The following is a 21,547-nucleotide window of genomic DNA, read 5'->3' as shown; positions in this document are numbered from 1 at the left end:
AATTGTATGTCTATCTGTTGACTGTTTGATTATCTGTTCATGCCTTTGTGTTTAAATTGCGAATTGAAGGCCTTATCGGCGGCCGAATCTGAAATTGATTGATGATTTGTGATACTTAGAATTAATGTGATTTTATGGTATATTTATCTAAAATGTGTTTTGGTATGATTAAATTGGATTAAAATGAGTTAAATTACATATATTGGCTTACTTACCAACATACCACTTAGTGGGCCAAGTCTTAAGCCTTTAGTTGATTCACATATGTGAGCCCTAACACATTTCATCAGCCATTGAGAGACACAAAACCGATTGAGAGAGAGAGGCAGAGGAACTTAGCTTCATCTTGAATTTTGCTTGGAAATTGAAGGATTGAGTGTATATTTGAGCTTGTATATCTTGCATCCTAGACCTAAGGTAAGAACTCATCTTCTTGATTGCTAAATTAAGTCTTATGTTGCATGGTTCATGTCTAATTGAGGAGCTAAGTCATAATTTAGTTCTAACATGTTGAATTATAGCTTAATTCATGCATGCATGTTTGAATTGTTGAGTTGTGAGTTGATTTCATGGTAAAATCTTGCATGCATGCTCATGTTTATGTTTAAGTCCATGAATTCAACTGGGTTTTTGGAAGAATTGGCTCATTAGAGAAGGTATTTGAAGCTTGGAAATTGATTAAACTCATGCATGTTATGTTTGAGTTATGTTTGAGTTATGTTCTTGAGTTTTGGTTTGAAAATCATGTTGTTTGAAACACCCTTGGGCTTTGATTTTACAATTGAGCTTTGGAATCATGTTAAACTATGAGTTTTGATGTGTTTTCTAGAAAATTGGCCCAAGAGGATCGAAAGTTATGTTTTAAAACTTGGTTTTGAGCTTGAGGTTCAAATCTGGAATTTCCAGAATTTGGACTCACGCTCGAGCGGGGTGACTGGCGCTCGAGCGTGGAATTCGTGCTCCCAGCACTTTGCACTGTTTTGATGTCCGCTCGAGCGGAATAATTAACGCTCGAGCAGGACATTGTGTCTCATGCTCGAGCAGGTGTCGAGTGCCCAATCGAGCGTGATTTTCACCTATCCAGCACTTTTGACTGTTTTGCAGAACGCTCGAGCGGGTAATTCTACGCTCGAGCGGAAACCTTTGTCTGCATGTCCGCTCGAGCAGAGTAACCTACGCTCGAGCGTGACCCCTGTTTTCTAAAAATTCTGAAAATATTTTCTGAGTGCATCTTTGCATCCTCATCCTATCCTAGGCATTCTTAGGCCTAGTTTAAGACATCTTAATGAGGATATAGATGTAGAACACACCGAGGCAAATTAGGGATTAAGTTATTATCTTTCCCAACTATGTAGCTTAGTGTGTGTTCAATCTGTAACTGTGTAGGATTGGCGACTGGGGACGCGCTCTAGCTTTACTGTAGCCCAGAACTCTGTGAGTAACAACTGTGTAAAGATATGTTCAAAATGATTATCTTCTGAACAACTGAACTGTACTGCTTTCTGAACTGATACTGTTAATTGAATGAATGTATGTCCTATATTCTGAACTGTATTGTGGCATCCTTAGTAACTACTGTTTACTGTTGCTGTTACAGCGATCTCTGTCGGTTCCTTTGTTGGAACCACTACTGTTACTGATTGATGGCCATCATTTACTGTTCGGTCTTTTAAGACCTACTGTTTACTGTACTGTTATGCTAATGGATGTACCACATATGACTGTATTGACTGAACGACTGAAATACTGATTTAATGAACTGTTTTCATTACTGTAAGGACATTCATTCTTAACCCCTTTACGCATTATGTTATTCACTGGGTTTTAGCTCACTGCTCATATATATATGTAGGTGTACAGGCACCAGATCGTGGCTAGAAGCGTGGGGTAAACTCCAGTTTTGTCGAACCAACCTATGTGCCTCACTGCGAGGTTCCGAGCCTGTCAAGTTATGGCTTAGGGGCGTTTTTAATTTCTCCGTCTGTCTCTGTATCTGTTTTGTATGACTGTATAGACTGTTACGATACTGTTTGATCGGGATTAGGTCATTGAACTGAATGATTGTATATATGTACATACTGTTTTGTCACTGACTGCATATATGTATGAAAAGTCTTTTTGGCATACAGACTGTCACATCTCATTGGACATTGTTTATTTATTGTATTGGCTTCCGCCAGCCCCTGTACTCTGTATTACTGTTAAGCAGGCCTTCGGTAATCTTGGATTACTGGCCGGTTACGGTGCTAAACCTATAGGGATGGGTTTGGGTCGTGATAGTTAGGCCCAACTAAGGCTGGTCGTGTCTTAATTTTATGCAAAATCCTATTTTTGTGGTTTGAAGTGAAAACAGTGCAAACAGAGTTATTCTGAACTCTTTTTGTCCCTTTTACTCTTCTCTCTCATGGTAAGCCTCAAGAGAAGAACAAAGTCATTTCCAAAACCATCAATAAGCAAATTGATTTCTTTATGAGTTAGGGCATGATTTTGGACAATAATTAATGAATGCAATGAATCAATAACCACCCCTCCTTCCTATCATTGAGTAAGCTCAAAGAGAGATGTAGGAACGCTTCAAGGCTCATCGAAACAAAAACTTATTAATTTTAATAATTAAAATGATAAAATCAAAAACTATTTTTAAAAATTCAATTGAAAAGTTTTTAGTTTTTAAAATTTGTGAAACTTAACCTTATCAAGTGACCCAATCTGTAAAAATTTAGAAAAATTACAAATCCGTGAAAAGATTCAAAAAAAATTACAAATCTGTGATAAAACTTATTAATTTTAATAATTAAAATGATAAATTTTTCTATAATTTTGTAATTTTTTCAAGATCTTTTTAGTATTTTGTAATTTTTTTTAAAAAAAAAATTGGAATCACACTTAGTTTGGGTATTTGGTGAGAATTATAGAAGCATCTTATAATATTTTTTTTAATATGGGAGTTTTTGTAAGATTATTCCGTGCAATATAATTTATTAGGCAACAATAATTTAAATAAGATGAAAAAATTGATTTTTCAGAAATTGAGTGTGGAAAACTTTTAATTTTTGCATTCTAATTATCAACTGTTAACTTAAAATAATCTTCACCACACACAGTGCAGTACTATATTTGATTTATCAAAAAGCAAAAGTTATCTTGGTTTTTGGACAGGTTTTCAAAAGACAAAATTATGAATCCGTTTGGTTTAATTTTTGAATTTTAAATTATATTTTAAAAGATAAGTTGTTGAAATGATTTTTGAAAATTAAAAATATATTTAGTTATGTGTTTTAAAAATAATTTTAGAATGATTTGTAATTTTTTTTTATTAATTAATGTATAGAATTTGAGAGATGAGAGAAAAAAAATGATTGATTTATTTATTGATAATAAAAAAAATAGAGAGGAGAGAGAAAAAAATAATTTTGAGTTGTGTTTTAAAAACATTTTAACCCAATATGTTTTTTTTTTTTTTTTTTTGAGATCTAAATCATGATTTGAAAACAAAAGCAAACACTACCATATTGTTTTTGAGACACCTTTCAACATGTCTTTTTAGGGTAGGTCCTCTTTGAGAAGGGTTATTTAGATTAAAATAGTTAATAAAGATAAAATATATTAAAATAATACAAAATATCATATCTTATTTATAATCATTTTATTTTTTCTGTTACAATTATCAAATTAACTAAAAAAATCAATTATCTTTTCAAATATAACTTTTTAAACCAAACTAAAATGATTAAAAAATTTAAAACTAATTAAAATAGTTAACTCCAAATTAGGGGTTGTTTAGGATAAACTATATAAGTGTTTTTTTTTTGAATTTTTGGATAAAAAAGAAGAAGAAAAAAAGATGATTATTTAAGATAATTTTTTAACTTTTTACGAAAAAATATGTGATAAAATATTATACAAAATAAAAAATTATCTTTTCACCCCTATGCGTACCAACAGTGATGATTGAAGCAAGTCAGTACGAATTGCTTTGAAGTTGTTTGGTGGGCAACATACATCAAAGATATATATATATATATATGTAAATTTTTATTTATTTATTTATTTATTTTGAACATGTTTCTTGATTTCAGCTTATATTATTACTTCAATACAAATTTAACTTGTATTTTTTTTTTTTTCAAATACAAAGAAGAGTTATTCGGTCTTTTTCTCTCTGTTTCGTGTTGTGCATGTTCTATCCTTAATTTTTGTGAATAGTTTTGATTTTTTATTTTTTCTTATGGGATATTCCAAATAAGTACTAGGTTATAATAAAAGTGCCTATTTACACCCTAAGAATGTGTGCCAAAATAATTTTGCTTTCTGAAAAGCTGACCCAAAGCAAGGTAACTTTTGCTTTTTTTTTGATGAAGCAGCACTTATGTTTTGTGTTGAATTGTACTTCTTTATGGAGTATTGCCCTAATTCACTTTTGATAATATGAATCACGTGTACGGTAAGATCATTCACGTAAAAAAAATTAAGTTGAATAAATATTTATAATTTTATAATAAAAATATATTTATTTTTATAAAAATTAACCGTTAATATAACTTTTATAAAATTTTAAAAACAATTAGGATTTAAACATTAAGTTACGAATATCCGATTAACTTTATTTTTTCTATAAATAATATTCTTAACAAACTTTACAATATGAAAGGTTTAGATTATCGAAAAATACTCAGGATGACCTTCTCCAAAGGGGCACAATAGGCTGTTGTGCCAGCACCTCAAGTCCATGGGGTTTAAGAGGGGGAGCGGGCTAAAATAACTCACTAAAAGATAAAATAGTTTAAAATGCTCAATAAGACAAAATATTAAATCTAACCCATAATCATTTTACTTTTTCTCTCACAACCATCAAACAACTATAAAAAAAAAAAGTCAACACAAGCCAGCCTAAAATAACCAAAAAATTAAATAACTAACTAAAATAACTAACTTCCCAAGCCATAAAAAAAAATTATTTATATAACATTATTTTTGAGCTTGTGAGAATTTTCAACATCGTTCATTAGTTAGGAGAAGTTATTGATTTGTCTTGGGCACCATAACGTAGTGTCCTAACAGTGTTGTGATTGGTAGAGAAAATAGGGTTAAGATTAAAAATGAACAGAGTCCTTCGTGAACAAACTCGAGTTCGATTTGGTAAGGTCTCGTTCGAACCCAGTTCGTTAAAATTTTATTATATTCAAGACAAAATAATCCACTAAAATGGGGGTGTTTGGGAAGAGTGTTGGTCTAAAATAATCCATTAAATGACAAAATAGACTGAAATAGCCAATAAGATAACATATCACATCAAATTCATAATCGTTTTACATTTTCTTTTACAACCATTAAATTAACTACAAAAAAAAAAAAAAAAAAATCCTAACCAACTTCCCAAATACAACTATTTCAGTTAGGCTAAAATAGTTACAAAGTCAAATAATCAACTTCCCAAATAAGACCATACTGAAGCTCGATTTGTTAGTTGTTCGCTGAATAGCTCGTTAGTTCAGCTTATTAGCTGTTAGTTGAATATTTATTTAAATAATATAATAAATATATTATATATTAAACAATATAAAAATACATATAGAAATATATGATAAATATATTATTAATAATGTAAATAATAGTAACTATAGATAATATATTTATATAGTAGTGGTATATGTTATTATTTTAATGAGATATTGACTTTTTTTTAGTATGTTTTATATATTTTATGTGGCGCTCCAAATTTTGATAATATAATACAATGATACACCGGGGTTTAACTAGCGGATACACTTCATTTTTAAGCACAAAATATAGATAATTACACTAAAAGAAACTATTAGTTACAGATAAAATTCTTCAAGTCTTTAAATACAGATCAGTTCCTTGATATAAGAAGATTATCCAAAATACAGGAAATATAAAATCTAATCTCTAAGGCATCCATGGTTCCGTAAAGCTTTTAGGGGTTCCGTTCTCGGTGTAAAACTCGCCTTCACCTGGCATAAAACGCCATGAGCTTGGAATACCCAGTAAACACATATACCCCAACCCTTTTCCATTCCAAATACACAAGTAACATAACGGCACAATCATAGCATACAGCGAAAGCAATAATTTAGCAGAGCTTATAATTAAATTTCAGTTTTCGTAAATAATAGTCAATTTTAGTTAGTTCTAAGCAACTCCCCGCGGAATCTCGTTCCTACCCAACCACTAACTCTGGCCACGGGCAATTTTGACTCCCCCTTGGTTAATACAATACCAATGTGTCGCTTACCGCACAATTACCAATGATACCCACGCACCTAGGTTACATACCCGAGTGGTGACATCACGGTCTGTCCCAAGGAAATGGGCTCCCAGGGATACTCTCCCTGTGTGAGACCCTCGCTGCCATCTTTATGCCTCCAATTTCCGTTAAGCAGCCAGAATACCTCTCGTGCCATGTTAGGGTTCGAAAACACACTTGCGCAAGACTTCACAAAAATGGAACACATTCCACTATATCATCCTCTTGAATCCATCATTCATTATCTCATAAAATTTAATACAATGATCGCAACCCATTACCATCCCATTTGATTTTCACTTTATTAAGTGCATTATGTTCTCAGTTATAGCAAAGCATGGTCAGTATAATTACGAATCCAAACTAAAAAATAAGTAATTTATTCATGGTAAAACAAATTTACAATTTATCATAGGTTACATATCAAGACTAAGACATTCAAGAAACATAGAATATAAGAGTTGCAAACCAAATTAGAGCATATTAACACAAATTTCCAGATTTGAACCAGTTTGAAAATAATTATGAAAAAAATACTTTTATTGGCCTAAGTACCTGGCCTCATGTGAGTTGGTAGATAAATAAGTCTAATTTCAAACTCAATTTACGAAAGTAGGATAGATATTTTAGATTTTAAGATAATTTAGAATTACCAAGATTTGTCCAGATTTGTTGACCGTTACGCAAATCGGTTTTTCTCTCAAATCCCTCACTATCTTGAGTTCAAACAAATTTTAGTTGAAATATAACACCAAGATTAAGATTTTGGCATAAAATTGGACTCAATATTATTTTTCTGGAATTTTATAAAAATAGAGAAAGCTGACTATTTTTTTGGTTCTGTGAGTAACAAACGTAGAAAAATTGTTTAGGTTATAAAAATACATCCTTAGGTGCTACCAAAATTATCACATACTCTAAACATAGCAAATATTACACCATAAAAACAGATTTTGAGTTTATGGAGGTTTGATGGGAAAATAAATTCAAGAGAGGGAAAATATTTGCTGCTGGAAATTTAAGAAAGAAAGAGAAGCACACTATTTCTTGATTAATACACATTTATACAAGAGTGTAGGCATATACTACAACATATATATATATATATATAAAGAGCATGTATTAGGAGGAAAAAAAACAAGTGGCAAAAGAACTTGAGAGAAGAGGTGATGTATGTTTACCTTTGTTGTACAAGACTCAACAAAATTCTTCTTTTTCTTCTTCTCTCTTCTCTCTCTCTCTCTCTCTCTCTCTCTCTCTCTCTCTCTCTCTCTCTCTCTTTTTCCAAGATCACTCTCTCTCACTCCTCTAGTGCATGGCTAAAAATGTGTAAAATGAGGGGGAGAAGTGTGCATATATAGGGAAAGAAATGTAAGGTTTCTTAGGGACTAAGTTCCCTATGTGCAAATTGTCAAAGTTGCCATTATGGCCCTTTCATCCATCACATGGTCAACAACTTGGGCTCCAAGACATATATATATATATATATATATATAACATATTTGTATTTATAAACATAAAATAATAGTCACAATTACATTAATTAATAAAATATTACAATTAAGGGTTTGAATGAAATAAAATAGAAGTATATAGGGACCAAGTCTAAATTTATGAAACCTTGATATTTAGTATACAATATACTAACATTAGAAAATAGTTAAAATAATAAATTTGGGTCCCGTTAAATTAAAGCGCAAACAAAAGCGAGAAACAAAGCGAAAACGGCATTACTGGGAGTTAAGATTTTTAACGTGATTAATCTATAATTATCAGGTCTAATAATTAATAATAGGGTTTTAAACATGATTATTAATCTACGGGATCGATTAGGGTTTACTCGAATTAATTCGCGATGCTTCCCAATTCTAGGGTTTAAAACACAATTAAGTAAAAATTCAAGGACTTTATTGAAATAAACTCAAGGTTAGGGATTTAAAGGTAATTACAAAAATTAGGGTCTCTACATTTTACATATATATATATATATATATATAATTGTATAATCAAAATTTCAATTGTAACTTTAATCTCATATGCAAATATGAATTTATAATTTATTTAGCTAGTTAAGATTCGTGAATAGGTTTGAACTCGAGCCAAACCAGAACTAATTCAGTTCGAGCTTGGTGAATTAAATTTTTATTGAACTCGAGTTCGAGTTTGAGTTTGAACTCCTAAAAAATCTTAATAAATAAGTCCAAACATATTAAAACTCGACTTGGCTCAACTCGTTTGTAGTCTTAGATGGGGCCTATAAATTTGTGTTGGATGATTGGAGAATATGAGGAAACATGATAAATTGTGATTGATGAGGAACATAGTCACGCGGCGCTCTTAAACTAACCAATAACTTTTTGTCAGCTAGTGATGGGTCATGATGATATGGTACAATATACATTCTTGTTATGTATTTTTATATGGGTGCAAATTCTCCCCAGTGTGGATTGAACGGTATTGTCAGACTTGTAGGGTACATAACGGGTTTTAATTTGATAATTCGAACCGTTGAATATGTAGAGCTTGTCGATTATTTCATCCTTGAAAAAAATTATGTTGATCGGATATCGATAAGTACTTGATTATAAAACATTTTTATCAACAATTTTTTTAAAAAATTATATTTATCGTTGACAGAAATGTGAACTATGAAGTGTCTATCGAAATCTGATTAACGTGATTTTTTATAAGAATGAAATATACGATGAGTTCTACACTTTAACAGTTCGAATCATTGACTTGAACTCCGTAGCAAGTTCACAAAACCCCCAATACAATTTCAGTTCGATTAGAACAAGAGACAAGCTAGGCCATTACAAAAATACATATACAAATTGTGGTCTGTCTATGTGATCTTTTATTTTTAATTCAAATACTTATCATTATTATTTAAAATTGTAAAAACATTCTATAACACTATTCTATATAAATATTATAAATAAAATTTTATTTGTAAATTAATTGTTTATTTTCAATAATATCGAATAACCTTATCCTTTTTTGATTGCAATCAGATTAGCAGCTAGCTAGAAATTCAGGTAACACAATTACAATTACGATACTTATTATTGTTATTTTTATTTTATTTTATTTTATTTTAAATTTTTTCAGAATCTATCAATTATAATAATAATAATTTTTATTTTAATATTTAATTAGGAAATATTTTTAATTTCTTGATTATTTAGATTTTCTATTACATTTATTTTCTTACAAGATTTAGGATTGCTTGCTTTGCAAGCATTATTATTTTTTACTTTTTTTTACTTCTTGTCGTAGGAATTATCTTTATAAATAAGGATGTAAGTTTTAGGACAATACAGTTTATATTTGATTAATAAAAATTGAAATTTTTTTCAATATTATTTATTTTTGGAGAGAATTTCTAGTTCAAATTTGTTAATAGCTCAATTTTATTATTTATTTTTCTTTTTCGATACGCTTACCTATATCACCAAGCCCACTTGCTCAAACAATTGGCCTAGTATGTTCACTTGTCACATAATTGTCTTATCATTTGTGATACTTCCCCTTTTTCGCCATTTACAAAATTCTTGATCCTGCACTTAAAAAAAATACGTCTATAAATACATAAACTGATCACAAAATTAAATACAAAATGCATAAATAGATTTTTTAAAGTGAATCCCATAATAAATCTTGAAAAATCTTATTCATTTTTGTGTCTTTGCAATCAGCTTCTATAGTAAATTTTTTGTTTGTTTGTAGCAAAGCAATATAGGAAGGACTCATTTTCATACTTTTATAATTTTGAAAAATTCTAATATACACACTCTTTAAAAAGGTGTACTATATGCATCCATAATTATATCATTTTATTATTTAATTATGACCAATTTGTTTATTTAGTTATGACATTATTTTAGTTATGACTCGTAACTTCTTTAATTATGTTTCACGTTGTGTTTAGTTATTATATTTTTTTATTTCTATTTTTAGTTATGACTCAGAAAGTTTGAAATAATACAATTTTATTTTTTAGTTATAAAGTGCATATAAATGATGAGCTGATATGGCCTGAGATGAAGATGCGACGTGACAAAGATGAACTGAGATGACGATGAACGACGAACAGTGAAAACGGGGTCAGAGAAATTTGTGAGGAAGGAATGGAAATAATTTTTGCAGAAGATAACGAAGCTCCAATGTCGATGGTGAAGATGAAATTGAAACCCTAGTTCTGCTGTACTGTTGTTCGTGAAGATGGTGGATGCTTGGAATGGAACTCAGACATCGGAAAGTTTTGTTTCTGTGTTGATTTTCGGAAGGGTATTTTGGTCCACAAAATAATTAAAAACGCGCGCCAAGTTGTTCAGGGACCTGATGCATCATTATTTTTTTTTTGTCCTTTATCCTCTAAATTATTATTATTAGGGACCTTAAAAAAAAAAATCCTAAAATTATTCAACTTAAAATAAAGAATTTGAGCGCAAAACCCAAAAAACAGAATCTGTTGTCATTCATAAGACCCACTATATTTACAAAAATAATAAAACTGAATAGATTCTTTTCTTTTTTTTTTTCTTTTTTTTTTTTTTTTTGTTGATAAATTAGCTTTTTAGTTTGTAGGTCCTTCAAACAAAAATAATTTTTATAAGACCTTTTAAAAGAATATCAAGGGAGCTGACTAAAAAACTGTATTAGGAAGATGACGGTAATAAGTCCTCTTGACATTTTGGTGTATCAAAGTCTTATTCACTTTTAATTAACCACCACAAATCTTTTTATTTTTTATTTTTTTAGTGGTGTTTTCATAAAAAAGTGTCACTAATTGTTATTTTTCCGCAACAATTAAAAATTTGTCAGGGAAAAAATCATTAATTGTTATTTTTTAGCAACATATTTAGAAAATCGTTACAAAAAAAATATCATTAATTTTCAGATTTTAACAATAGATCTATAAAATCATCACTAAAAGTCATTTTTAGTTTTATGATAGAACAACTTTCAACGATGAATTGAAGGGACTTCATAGAATATGTAAATACTTCTGGGACTTAATGATACACAAATGCTTATAACTGGCCTGTGAGTAATTGACCCAACTATCAAAGATAAAATTTGAAATCTTACGAAAATTGTGGCCTTAGTTTGCTCTCACTAAGGCATGGGTTGGACATAAAATTTCATGACTAGGCCTAAGCACATGGGCTTTGACCAGTCAATGGGTCAGGTCCAGGTCTGTCGTTGTGACAAAACTCGAACCCTATTCATCTACTTCAAAATATGAAGTTATGATTTCGGATTGGAGTTGCCCATATGGGTCTAAATTGAGGTAATTACACCCTTGTAACACTTTCAAATAATTAACATACAAGGATTTTGATTTTATTCTTATCCCGTTAGATAATCATGAAATTCCTAACATCATAATATTAAATACATCTCCATACTTGTATTTTTTGATATGCGAGAGATGTACAAAAGGTGTCCACATGCAATATACATTCAATTTTCTCTAAAATATGAATCTATATAATGTGAGACAGATAAAAGTAAAGAACAAAGTGCAAAGTAATGCCCCCCGGGCCACAAGTTTTAAGGCTTAAGCCTGATTACAAGTAAGTGATTTACAAACCCATATACATAAGCCCTTGGCTTATCAAAAAATATAACAAATAAACAAAAGAGCCTTATACTCTCAAAACATCTATTCGGCGGAACCACCACATCATTTCCTGCATAAATCCACTAGGGGTGAGCATGAAACCCAATAAGAAGATCTTAACAAAATATATATGTTTTAAGTAGTCTTAAATTGGATGCAATGCCATGTCATGCTCCAAAACCGCAAGTTTTATCCTTTTGAAAATCACACGCAATGCTCTTTGCGAAAAACACATTATCTCAATGAATTCAAAATACAAATACGGAGTGGTAAATACGACTCGGGTAATTCCTAAGCTGCTATCTGCAATTTGGCATATCAACCACTACCAATCATCACTTTACCGTCTCCTAACCGGAAAGCACGTAGTACTTGCTTTACGCATATTTTCGGTCTTTCACCATGACACGCTATAATAATTTACATTTTTGGTGACCAAAATTTTTTTAGTCGCCAAAAGTTGTAGAATAGGCGACTAAAAATTACATTGGTCGGTGTTGAATATGGTTTTTAGCTACTAATTTTTTTTAGTAGTTGTATCTTAATTATTGGCGACTTAAAAAAAATTAGTTGCTAAATATGCCACAATAGGTGACTAAAAAATTATTTTAGTCTGCATTAGATCATGTTTTAGGCTACTATATTTTTTGTTAGTTGTGGCATGCTAGTTTTAACGTGTTTCTTAGTCGGTGCTTTGATTTAGTGGTCATCTTATTCCTATACTTTTTCGTTTTCCAGATTAAGGTTGACCCTGCAAAACCTGCATCTCTGACTTGGCAGCGAAAAATAAATAGCAAGGGAAATCTCCCTTTAGAGTTCTCTCTAAGTATGCTAGAGATAATTCATTTGGTATGTAATTTTATATTAAACATAAACCAAGTCTGTCTATCATTTCCTTTTTAGATAATTTATGTTTAAGCTTGCCAATAACACTGGTTAAATCTTGATTGAATTTATGTAATTCTTCATTGAAATTTACACAATTTCTGCGTCTAGAATCATTTGTTAGGTATTTCAAGACTTAAATTCTTGAATAATGCAGAATTGTTGCTGTTTGTAACTTTCCCAATCAATTCTTCAATGGTTGTGCATATTTCTTAAATTAGAAGGGTATAGTAATAGTTAGTATAAGTTGTTTACTTTTGGGACAGTTAGCTCCCATAGCTAAGTAGTTGATTCAAACCCCAATTTAATTGATGAAGTCCATTGCAATTCATACCATGATATAAACAACTAATATTGCAGGTGCAGATATTGAGTTTGAGTCATCTTAGTTGCGGGGAAAAAAAAAAAGAAAAAAAAAAGAGCTATGGCTTTGTCCATATTTTGTGCTTCTTTTTGTGCTAAATGATATTTAGAAGAAAAAAAATCTCAATTACAATTAACAGTACTGTGTTTGGGTTACTTTAGTATTTTGTTTTCATGATCTGATCCTTTGTGGTTACTTTTGCACCAATGTAAGGAGTGACAATGGTTTGAAAATTAAATATGATTCAGGAATTGCACATAGTTAGTTTGTTTTTTAATACACAAAATATATTATTGTAGGTATGTCAAACAATCTTCTAGAATCTTCTAATTGGTGTTGTCTTGCTTTATATGTATTTATGTATATATTTGTTTTGCATCTTGCTTCTGATGAGGGAAAGCTACTATGAATAATGGAAATGAAAGTTTTGCATTCTCCTGTCAAAGTGTGAATGCTTGACACTAGATACGCGTATTCAGGAATCAGTCCTCCCTGGAATAGCAAACGTCTTGGAAAGTTCTTCTCATTTAGAGACATTAGTCATAACCATGTCCCCTTTTATGAATAATGAGGTATGTCTTTTCATGATAATTTCCTTGATTATTTTCTTTAAGATATGGAAAGAATCTGAGAGGGTAATTTATATGAAAATTGGGCCGAGCTGGGAAATGGGCCGTTATGGGCCGCATTATAAAGGGCTGAGTAAAAAGGCTTTAAAGTTAGTCCGGTCCAAGAGCCCCGAAGCTAGTCTGGCCCAGAGGAGACTTGAAGTTAGTCCGGTCTAAAGACACTTTGAAGTTAGTCCGGTTTCTGAGTTAGCCCGGTCATGGCGTATTGTGGTTAGAACAGTCAGAACCTTACTATTCGGTAGCTCGGTCTGATCACACCATGGTTTGTACTTGAGAGAACCGAGATAAGGTGTAGCGAAAGGAAGAACCGAACTAAGGATAGTTCGGCCTACTCTGCGGCTCAGCATAACCATGATTACTTCGGTCATATTGGAGTTCGGCCATGGTAAAAACCATCTCACTTGGTTTAAGTAGTGACGGGGGTGTTGAAGGATAAGCATTAGCTTTCAGGAGTATGAATCCTAGGAGGACTCTGCATGGAGGAGTAGAAGTCCTACTAGAATTGTGCCACACGAAACCTATAAAAGCTCACAAACATCACCTTTGGAGGGGTAACACAACTTTGCTTTCTGAATACACAGAGCTTTTGTCTATTTGTCAAGCTTACTGACTTAGGCATCGGAGAGGTTTCTGGCATACACCCGCCGGCTAGCTCACGTTTGTGTTTTCAGGTGATAAAAGCGACGACGTACAGAGGAGTACAGACTTGATCAACAGGATTATACAAGGAGGTTTATTTCTTTCCCGTACAGACTCCATCAAAAATTTGTTATGAATCTGTCTTTATGTATTTTATCCAGTAAAGCCAATCAATTCTAGTGCTTTTAGTATTTATGAGTCATTCCTCTAGATTGTAAATGATTCTATTGAAATTTCCTCTTTTTTTTGGCAAGTAAATAAATTTTATTTGCCCATCATATTTACACCTTCAAAATATTCTCTAAATGACATATGATGTAGAATTTTGAATCATTTTAGTGACGATAAGAAGTCAAATTCTTTGCTAAAGTCATGTTGTTAAACTCATGCATAGATTTCAGTTTAATGATTCTTCATCTGCAATAACGATCTCACCCAACCTTTCAATTTTAACGAGGATCATTATTGGACATCATAGAAGAAGGTTTTTCAATGTTTGATGATGTGCCTAAAGATAGTTAAGTTTTCTAGTTTAAGATGGAATTGATGTGACTTGTACTTCTCATTTGTGCAATTTCTACTGAAGAATTCAAGGATGCTGCAAAAGATGGTTATCAAGGTAGACTGTATACCACAGAAGGAACATGTCACTATTGGCGTGGTATAGATTACTAATGGATATTTCTTTTTTGTGTACGGAGGACATCTTTTTTGTATGCTTATCTGTTTGTATGGAATTATTATTTTGGGTTGGATTATATTTGGTTTGTATAGAATTTGATGTTAAAAGACCAAAATTTTGGATGGTAGAAAGTGAAATAGAAATAGGTATATGTATAGTTTTGTTTATATACGGGGTGTAGGTTGCACAAAATAAATACAGGTTATAAAGAAATTAATAATAATAATAAAAAAAAACACCAAATAAAGTTTTTGGCCACTAAATGTTTAATAGCCAAAAAAAAGGAAAAAGCTTCGTAGCTCAAGATTTTTTTGGCTCGAGTGGCCTGAACATTTTCTCTCTCCTCTCTTCCTTTCCTCTTCTCTATATCTCCTCTTCTCTCCTTTTTGTCTATTCAAACACTCTCTGCACTCTCACCTCTCATCCCTCTTTCTGATTTGGGTTTGATTTTGTGTGAATTCATCCGTTTTTTGACAAAGAAAAACAGAGACCTCTCATCCCGCTCTCTGATTTGGGTTTGATTTTTTTATTATGATTTTGATTTTTTTTTTCTTCTCTGAAACTGTTTTTCTTTCTTTCTTGCTGGGTTTGATGAATCTCTTATTCTTCTTCTTCTTCAACTTCATGAATCAAACCCACTTTGTCTGTTCAAAAAAAAAAAAAAAAACCATTTGCAGAACTCTATGAACCAAAAAAAAAAACCATTTCTTTGTAATGAAGACCCAAAAAAAAAAAAGAAAAGAAAAGAAAAGAGAGAGAGAAAGAGAGAGAGAGAGAGAGAGAGAGATGGTGATTTTGGATTTGTGATGGTGATCTTGAGGAATTGATTTTGGATCTTAAGGTGATGGTGATCTTGGATCTGTGATATTGTTTGTTGTTTGTCTGTGATGGTGACGGTGATCTTGAGAAAGATGAAGTTGTGTGTTGATTTTGGTCATAACGATTCCAAACATAGAATGAGGGAGAGTGAAGCTCTGTGTCTTCTTCTTTCTAAAGACAGAACAACAAATAACACAGAGAAAGAGAGTAAAAGAAAGGGGGAAAAAAAAAAGAGGTACCAAAATGGCGTCGTTTTGGTACCTCGAGCCACTCGAGCCATGACACTTTTGAGCTACCTAACAGGATTGCAAAAAAAAAAAAAAGGTGAACTTGTTGGCGACTAACCAATTAGTAGCCAAAAAGGAAGTCAATAATTTTAGCAACCAAAAATTTAGTAGCCAAAACTACATGAGATTTTAGACAACTAAATAGTTTAGTAGCCAAAAACAACAAGATGAAAAATAAATTTTTTTGGCGACTAAATATTTAGTAGCCAAAAATAAAAAAGATTTGGGGCGACTAAAATAGTTAGTAGCAAAAGCTAAAATAAAATGAAAAATAATTTTTTTGGTGACTAAATTCTTTTGTCCCTAAATGTAGTAATACTGTGACTAAAATTTATCCACGACTAAAAGTTTTAGTTGCTGAAAACTAAAATTAATTTTATTTGAAAACTTTTGGCAACTAAATATTTAGTCGCCAATTTATGACTTTTGGTGACTAAAACCTGTCCCGATGACAATTAGTCAATAACCAATCTGGTGACCAAAAAAATTAGTCGCTAAAAACCTTCGGCCACTAAAACTTGACCTTTAGGGGACTAAAAATTTAGTTGGCAAAAGTGCTATTTGTTGTAGTGACACTCAGGCCAACTTAATCAATACCAAACTACACCTCCATCTGAACTTACCAAACATATTTACCTCAAAACATTTCAATATCTCAATTGTTTTCTCAAAACAATTACCCAAGTTTCAAAACATAATAATCAATATTCAAAAGTTATGCAAATGAATGAAATGCAAATGCAATTATATAACCTTATTGTATATTTTCCCACAATTCTCAACATTTTTTTCTCAATGTGAAATACCACGTTCAATATTTCTCAATTTCTAGAATAATAACCAACCTCCATATATATGTGGCATGTGACATATGACACAATTCCATATTCACAATTTATGTAATTACCAAAAGCCTATGATCTAAGTATTCTCAGCATATTATCCATGGCACATTTCTCAACAAAATCCACCCATTTCATAGATGGTTCAACAATATATGAACATATGCTTTTCCTCATCTCTCTCAATAAAATATCACGATCTCATGAGTTTTTTTCAAGAAAAAAAAATTTTTCTCCAATTTCCAAAAATCTAGGGTTTTCCTTTCAAAATAAATATTCTCATTACAAAAGGTATTAACATCAGTGGACTTCCAAGAATCACACATTTCATAAATCAAATTAATTTCATAAGAGAGATGAGAAAATATCCCTATTAAAGCACAATCAAAACCCATAACTCAAACCTTTACTCATAACACATTGATTTCATCAAAGAAATAGGCTAAGACATGCGAAAATCATATATATAATTCAAAAAAACTCCATACCTCAAGGTTGGAGAGAAAAATGTGAAAAAGCCCTAAAATCAACAGTATCAAAATCCGAACTCTACTGCACATGTCGTAGCCCTTGATGTGCTCTCCAAAACTTGATGAAACAACTAGAGTCAAACCTCTAATGAATTTGAAGAGATCAAGAATTTAATAGGGTTAGTAGGTGTACTCTAGAGAGAGATGAGAGAAAAGAGAGTAGAGTGAAGTGTAGATAGAGAGAGATATAGAGAGAGAGAAGAAAGAAAAGTGAGAAGGGAAGGTTATTTACTTCAGATTTTAAGTGATTGGACACACTTTTCGAACCTAACTCAAGATAGATTGCTCGAGCAATAGATTCCACGCTCGAGCGGTAAATTCAAACTCCTAGAATCTTTCTCCTCTGCGGACAGATCGCTCGAGCGGTAAAACTTTTACTCGACTAGTGAAATCACACTCCCAGTATTTCAAATTTCATAACAAAGAACTAGATAGACAAGTTTACCACTGGAGCGACCAAAGGACCGCTCAAGTAGACTCTAGTTTCAAGTAAGGTTAAAAAAAATGACTTTAGAGTACTCCCATCGTTCCCAAACTCATTGCAACACCCAAAGACCCAAGTCGACGTTTCAAAATACGCTTTTGAACACGAACGATCATAAAGAGAAAGTAGGTCATAACACGTGATTCATGAGGTTCAAAAGTAGTACGGATTCCAATATGGAATAGGAATTTTGAATCAAAATTTGTTAACTTGTTTTAAAGAGATTCAGGACATCACAACCCTCTCCGTTTGGTTTAGTTTTTGAATTGAATTTTGAGTGTGAAGTTGTGTTTCGAAAGATAAATTTTTGAAATTTGTTCGGTTATGAATTTTGAAAAGAGTTTTGAGTTTTAACTTATATTTTGAAACTGTTTTGGATTTATTTTTTAAAAATATTTTAAAAAAATTTTAATTTTATTTTTTAGGGTGAATATTTTTTATTGTAAATATTTATTTTTTTAATGTGTGTTGTATTTACTACATTTGTGTGCTATATTTTTTTAAAATATTTAAAAATTTTAAAAATATATATTTTAAATATATAATTTTTATTTAAGAAAATTTACCAAAAAATCCCATATGAGGTAAAGTTAATCCATTTAATCCTAAGAGTTCCTTATGAACCAATTAGTCCCTTTTTTTGTTTGGAAAGTTGTATTTGGTTGATTTGGTACCATTTGAGTTGACATTGCACAAGTTAACATTCCATTAAGTTTTAGTATTTTTTATTCTAAAAAATATAATTTTTGCTTAAAAATCATTTAAAATTTCACTAATCCCCTCAATTGATTTCTAATTCCAACCCTCCTATGACTTGTTAATCCTACCACATGGGTAGATTACTAGTCCAAGGAGATAGTTAATCCCTTCATTCATGTCTCCAACTAAACGCTCTTTAAGTGAGTTTCACAGGCTATTAGTCCAATCCCCCTTTCTAAAGAGTCAAACAAACATGACCTAAGAATCCTATATAATAAAAATTCAAAATATCAAAACAAAATTCATAGTGAGTCTTATAAATCCCTCAAATGCTATAATATTAAAACTTGAATATGAGAAATTCAACCCCAAATATAACATGGGACACAACCGGCACATAATCTTTCCCATCGCATTACCATGATCCTCACACTCGATACTTTTAAAGTATAAACTTGGAAGCTAATGTAAATTCTGTTGGGATATTTTAATGAAAATAAAATAGTATTTATGATTAAATGATTTTATTATTTAATTGTTATAAGATTTATAATTATGTTTTAAGTTGCACAATTTATATTGTCATTACAATCATATTATGAGGATTTATTTCTAGATAATTATGACATTAAATATGAGTTTAACTGAGAGTTAATTATATTTATGCCTATTCTTCGATATAAATATATATAGTTTGCCATATCTATGAGGGAGGATAGGTTTTGAGAATACACAAAAGTAGGAAAGGAGGAGAAAATGTAATTTCAAAAATGAGAAGTTCCGGAGAGAGTTCTCTATATTCTATATTGATATTTTGGACAACTATGATTTGTGACATGGTTGAAGTCTTATGTGATAAACACTGATGAGGGATATTGTGAGTAACATGAGTTTTATCTTAGAACTGTTTTATTTTAATTGTACCTTCACCAGAGGAAGCAAAGCAGGTTTAGGACAGTGATAATATGACTCCCAAAATCTCAAACTTATATTTTCCTATACTCTTGTTTTTGTGTATATTAATTATTGTTTATAGTCATTATTTTTATAATAATTGTGCTAAATATTCTATTAATATTATTGCTATAGATTAACACATCCATGATCACATGATCCACGATACTCTTATTTTCAAAATAAAAAGAAGATAAATGAATCATCACACGATATCTACTAGACTCCAAGACTTTTATGCTCATCTTAAAATATATACTTGGAAATATATATAAATAGAAAGAAATATAATGGAACAACAATACTATAAACTAGAGACTTAAAGATTTTAATTCTTAAATGATATGATCTTATGCATCAGTACATTCTCAATATATAATAGATCTCACTGCTAAGAGCAAGGATCCTCTAGAGTGATTTTTTCCTAAAGTTTCCTAGAGTGCTACACTGTGTAGTTGAGATTTATTGGCAAGTCACATCAATTTTTCTGATGTGACTTGCTAGTAAATCTCAACCACACAATGTAGGACTCTAGGAAACTTTAGAAAAATTTCACTCTAGAGGATCCTTGGTGCACTGCTAATGTTCGTCTTCAATATATATAATACTACACACGAAATAATACAATAAAAATAATATAAAAGGGGAATTAATATGACATTAAATATAAATTAGGAAATATATAGAAAGTAATATAATAGACTACAACTCTTGGTCAGCTTCAAATAAAGCCATGTCCTCTTCAAACAGATTCACCCAAATCTCAACTCCTTCACCATCTCTTGCATCCATTAGTTCAATTCCAACTGGGCCGCCGTCACGACTTGCACTCATCCATGTCGGCTTCCCCCGTCCAAAATCAATTTCATACATAGGAAACCTACACCAACTGCTATGCGTACACATCTCCATATCATCTCCCTTAACCTCCCTCGAAGATGCAATCTTTTTTTTCTTATTGTTATCGTTTAACTCTTGAGACCCTTTCCTCAACTGAGACACCAAGTTGGCCAGGTTTGTTGCTTGACTCTCGTAGTCGTGATCATCGTTGTCAAGCATTGCCCACAACATTCCCACTATAAGTATATTCCCAAATGAGTATTTTGGCATGGGTGGCACAAGCCTTGACCGCAAATTCACGCCTCCCATCAATGCATAAGGCCTTGGAGACCCCCCAAATCTTGACCTTGATGCAGCCACCGCGCATTTCCAAACAAGTGCTGTAATAACCTTGACGCGCGTGGGTTTCTGCACGCTCTCGCTGGCTGTTTTGGCCTTGAGGGAAGCGATTTTTAAGGCATCGATGACAAACCTCTTTTTAACAACCTTTTGGGTCACGCCCTTGAAGGTAAGAGAAATTATAGAGGGAAGCGAGAGGAGGCAGCATTAAAATCTGGGACTATGGCGTCAGGAGATCCAAGAGCGATGTCTGACCAACCCTTTATAAATATGCCAAAGGAGAATCCATCAGCAATTTTGTGGGACATCCTCACAGTAACGACAACTCCGTTGCATGGAAAAAAGTTGGCTTGAACGAGTAAAAGAGGGGTCTTGTAGTAATCTGTTGGTTCGGGTGGAGCCAAATGGTCGACGACTTTAAGTTTGGGTTCATCAAGTAAGTTTGAAAGATGGAAGTTGTTGATGACTCGAGCGTCAACAAAATCAACACCATCGTCGTTGCAGTCGACTAAGAGATTGTCTCTCAATCTTCCGGCAAGTGGGTAGAAGCGAGTGAGGGTTTCAGAGAGGGAAACCTTCAAGCGTTCCGATATTAGACCGACCATCTCTTCAGATTCGCCATCACCAATAGTACTGGGAGTAGAGTAGTAGAATGCC

The 21,547-nt window shown here is 31.9% G+C and overlaps 1 protein-coding gene across 1 annotated transcript; it reads right to left on the bottom strand.

The window, feature by feature from the left end:
- Positions 1-20,413: 20,413 nt before the first annotated feature.
- LOC145800635 (limonoid 1-O-acetyltransferse-like) lies at positions 20,414-20,860 on the bottom strand. The gene has a single exon (XM_082890351.1). It carries the CDS (start codon positions 20,858-20,860, stop codon positions 20,414-20,416), a length of 447 nt encoding a protein of 148 aa, XP_082746477.1.
- Positions 20,861-21,547: the final 687 nt, after the last annotated feature.

Source organism: Camellia sinensis, chromosome 10 (genome assembly GCF_055761805.1).
Source record: "Camellia sinensis isolate YWXY chromosome 10, ASM5576180v1, whole genome shotgun sequence".
In the NCBI taxonomy this organism is placed as follows: domain Eukaryota; kingdom Viridiplantae; phylum Streptophyta; class Magnoliopsida; order Ericales; family Theaceae; genus Camellia; species Camellia sinensis.
Note: the sequence above shows the minus strand (reverse complement) of the source record. Positions and strands in the feature narration are given on the sequence as shown.

What these genes read in the sequence shown, in the direction of transcription:
- LOC145800635 (XM_082890351.1), bottom strand. Translation starts at nt 20,860, where the DNA reads ATGGGAGGCGTGAATTTGCGGTCAAGGCTTGTGCCACCCATGCCAAAA.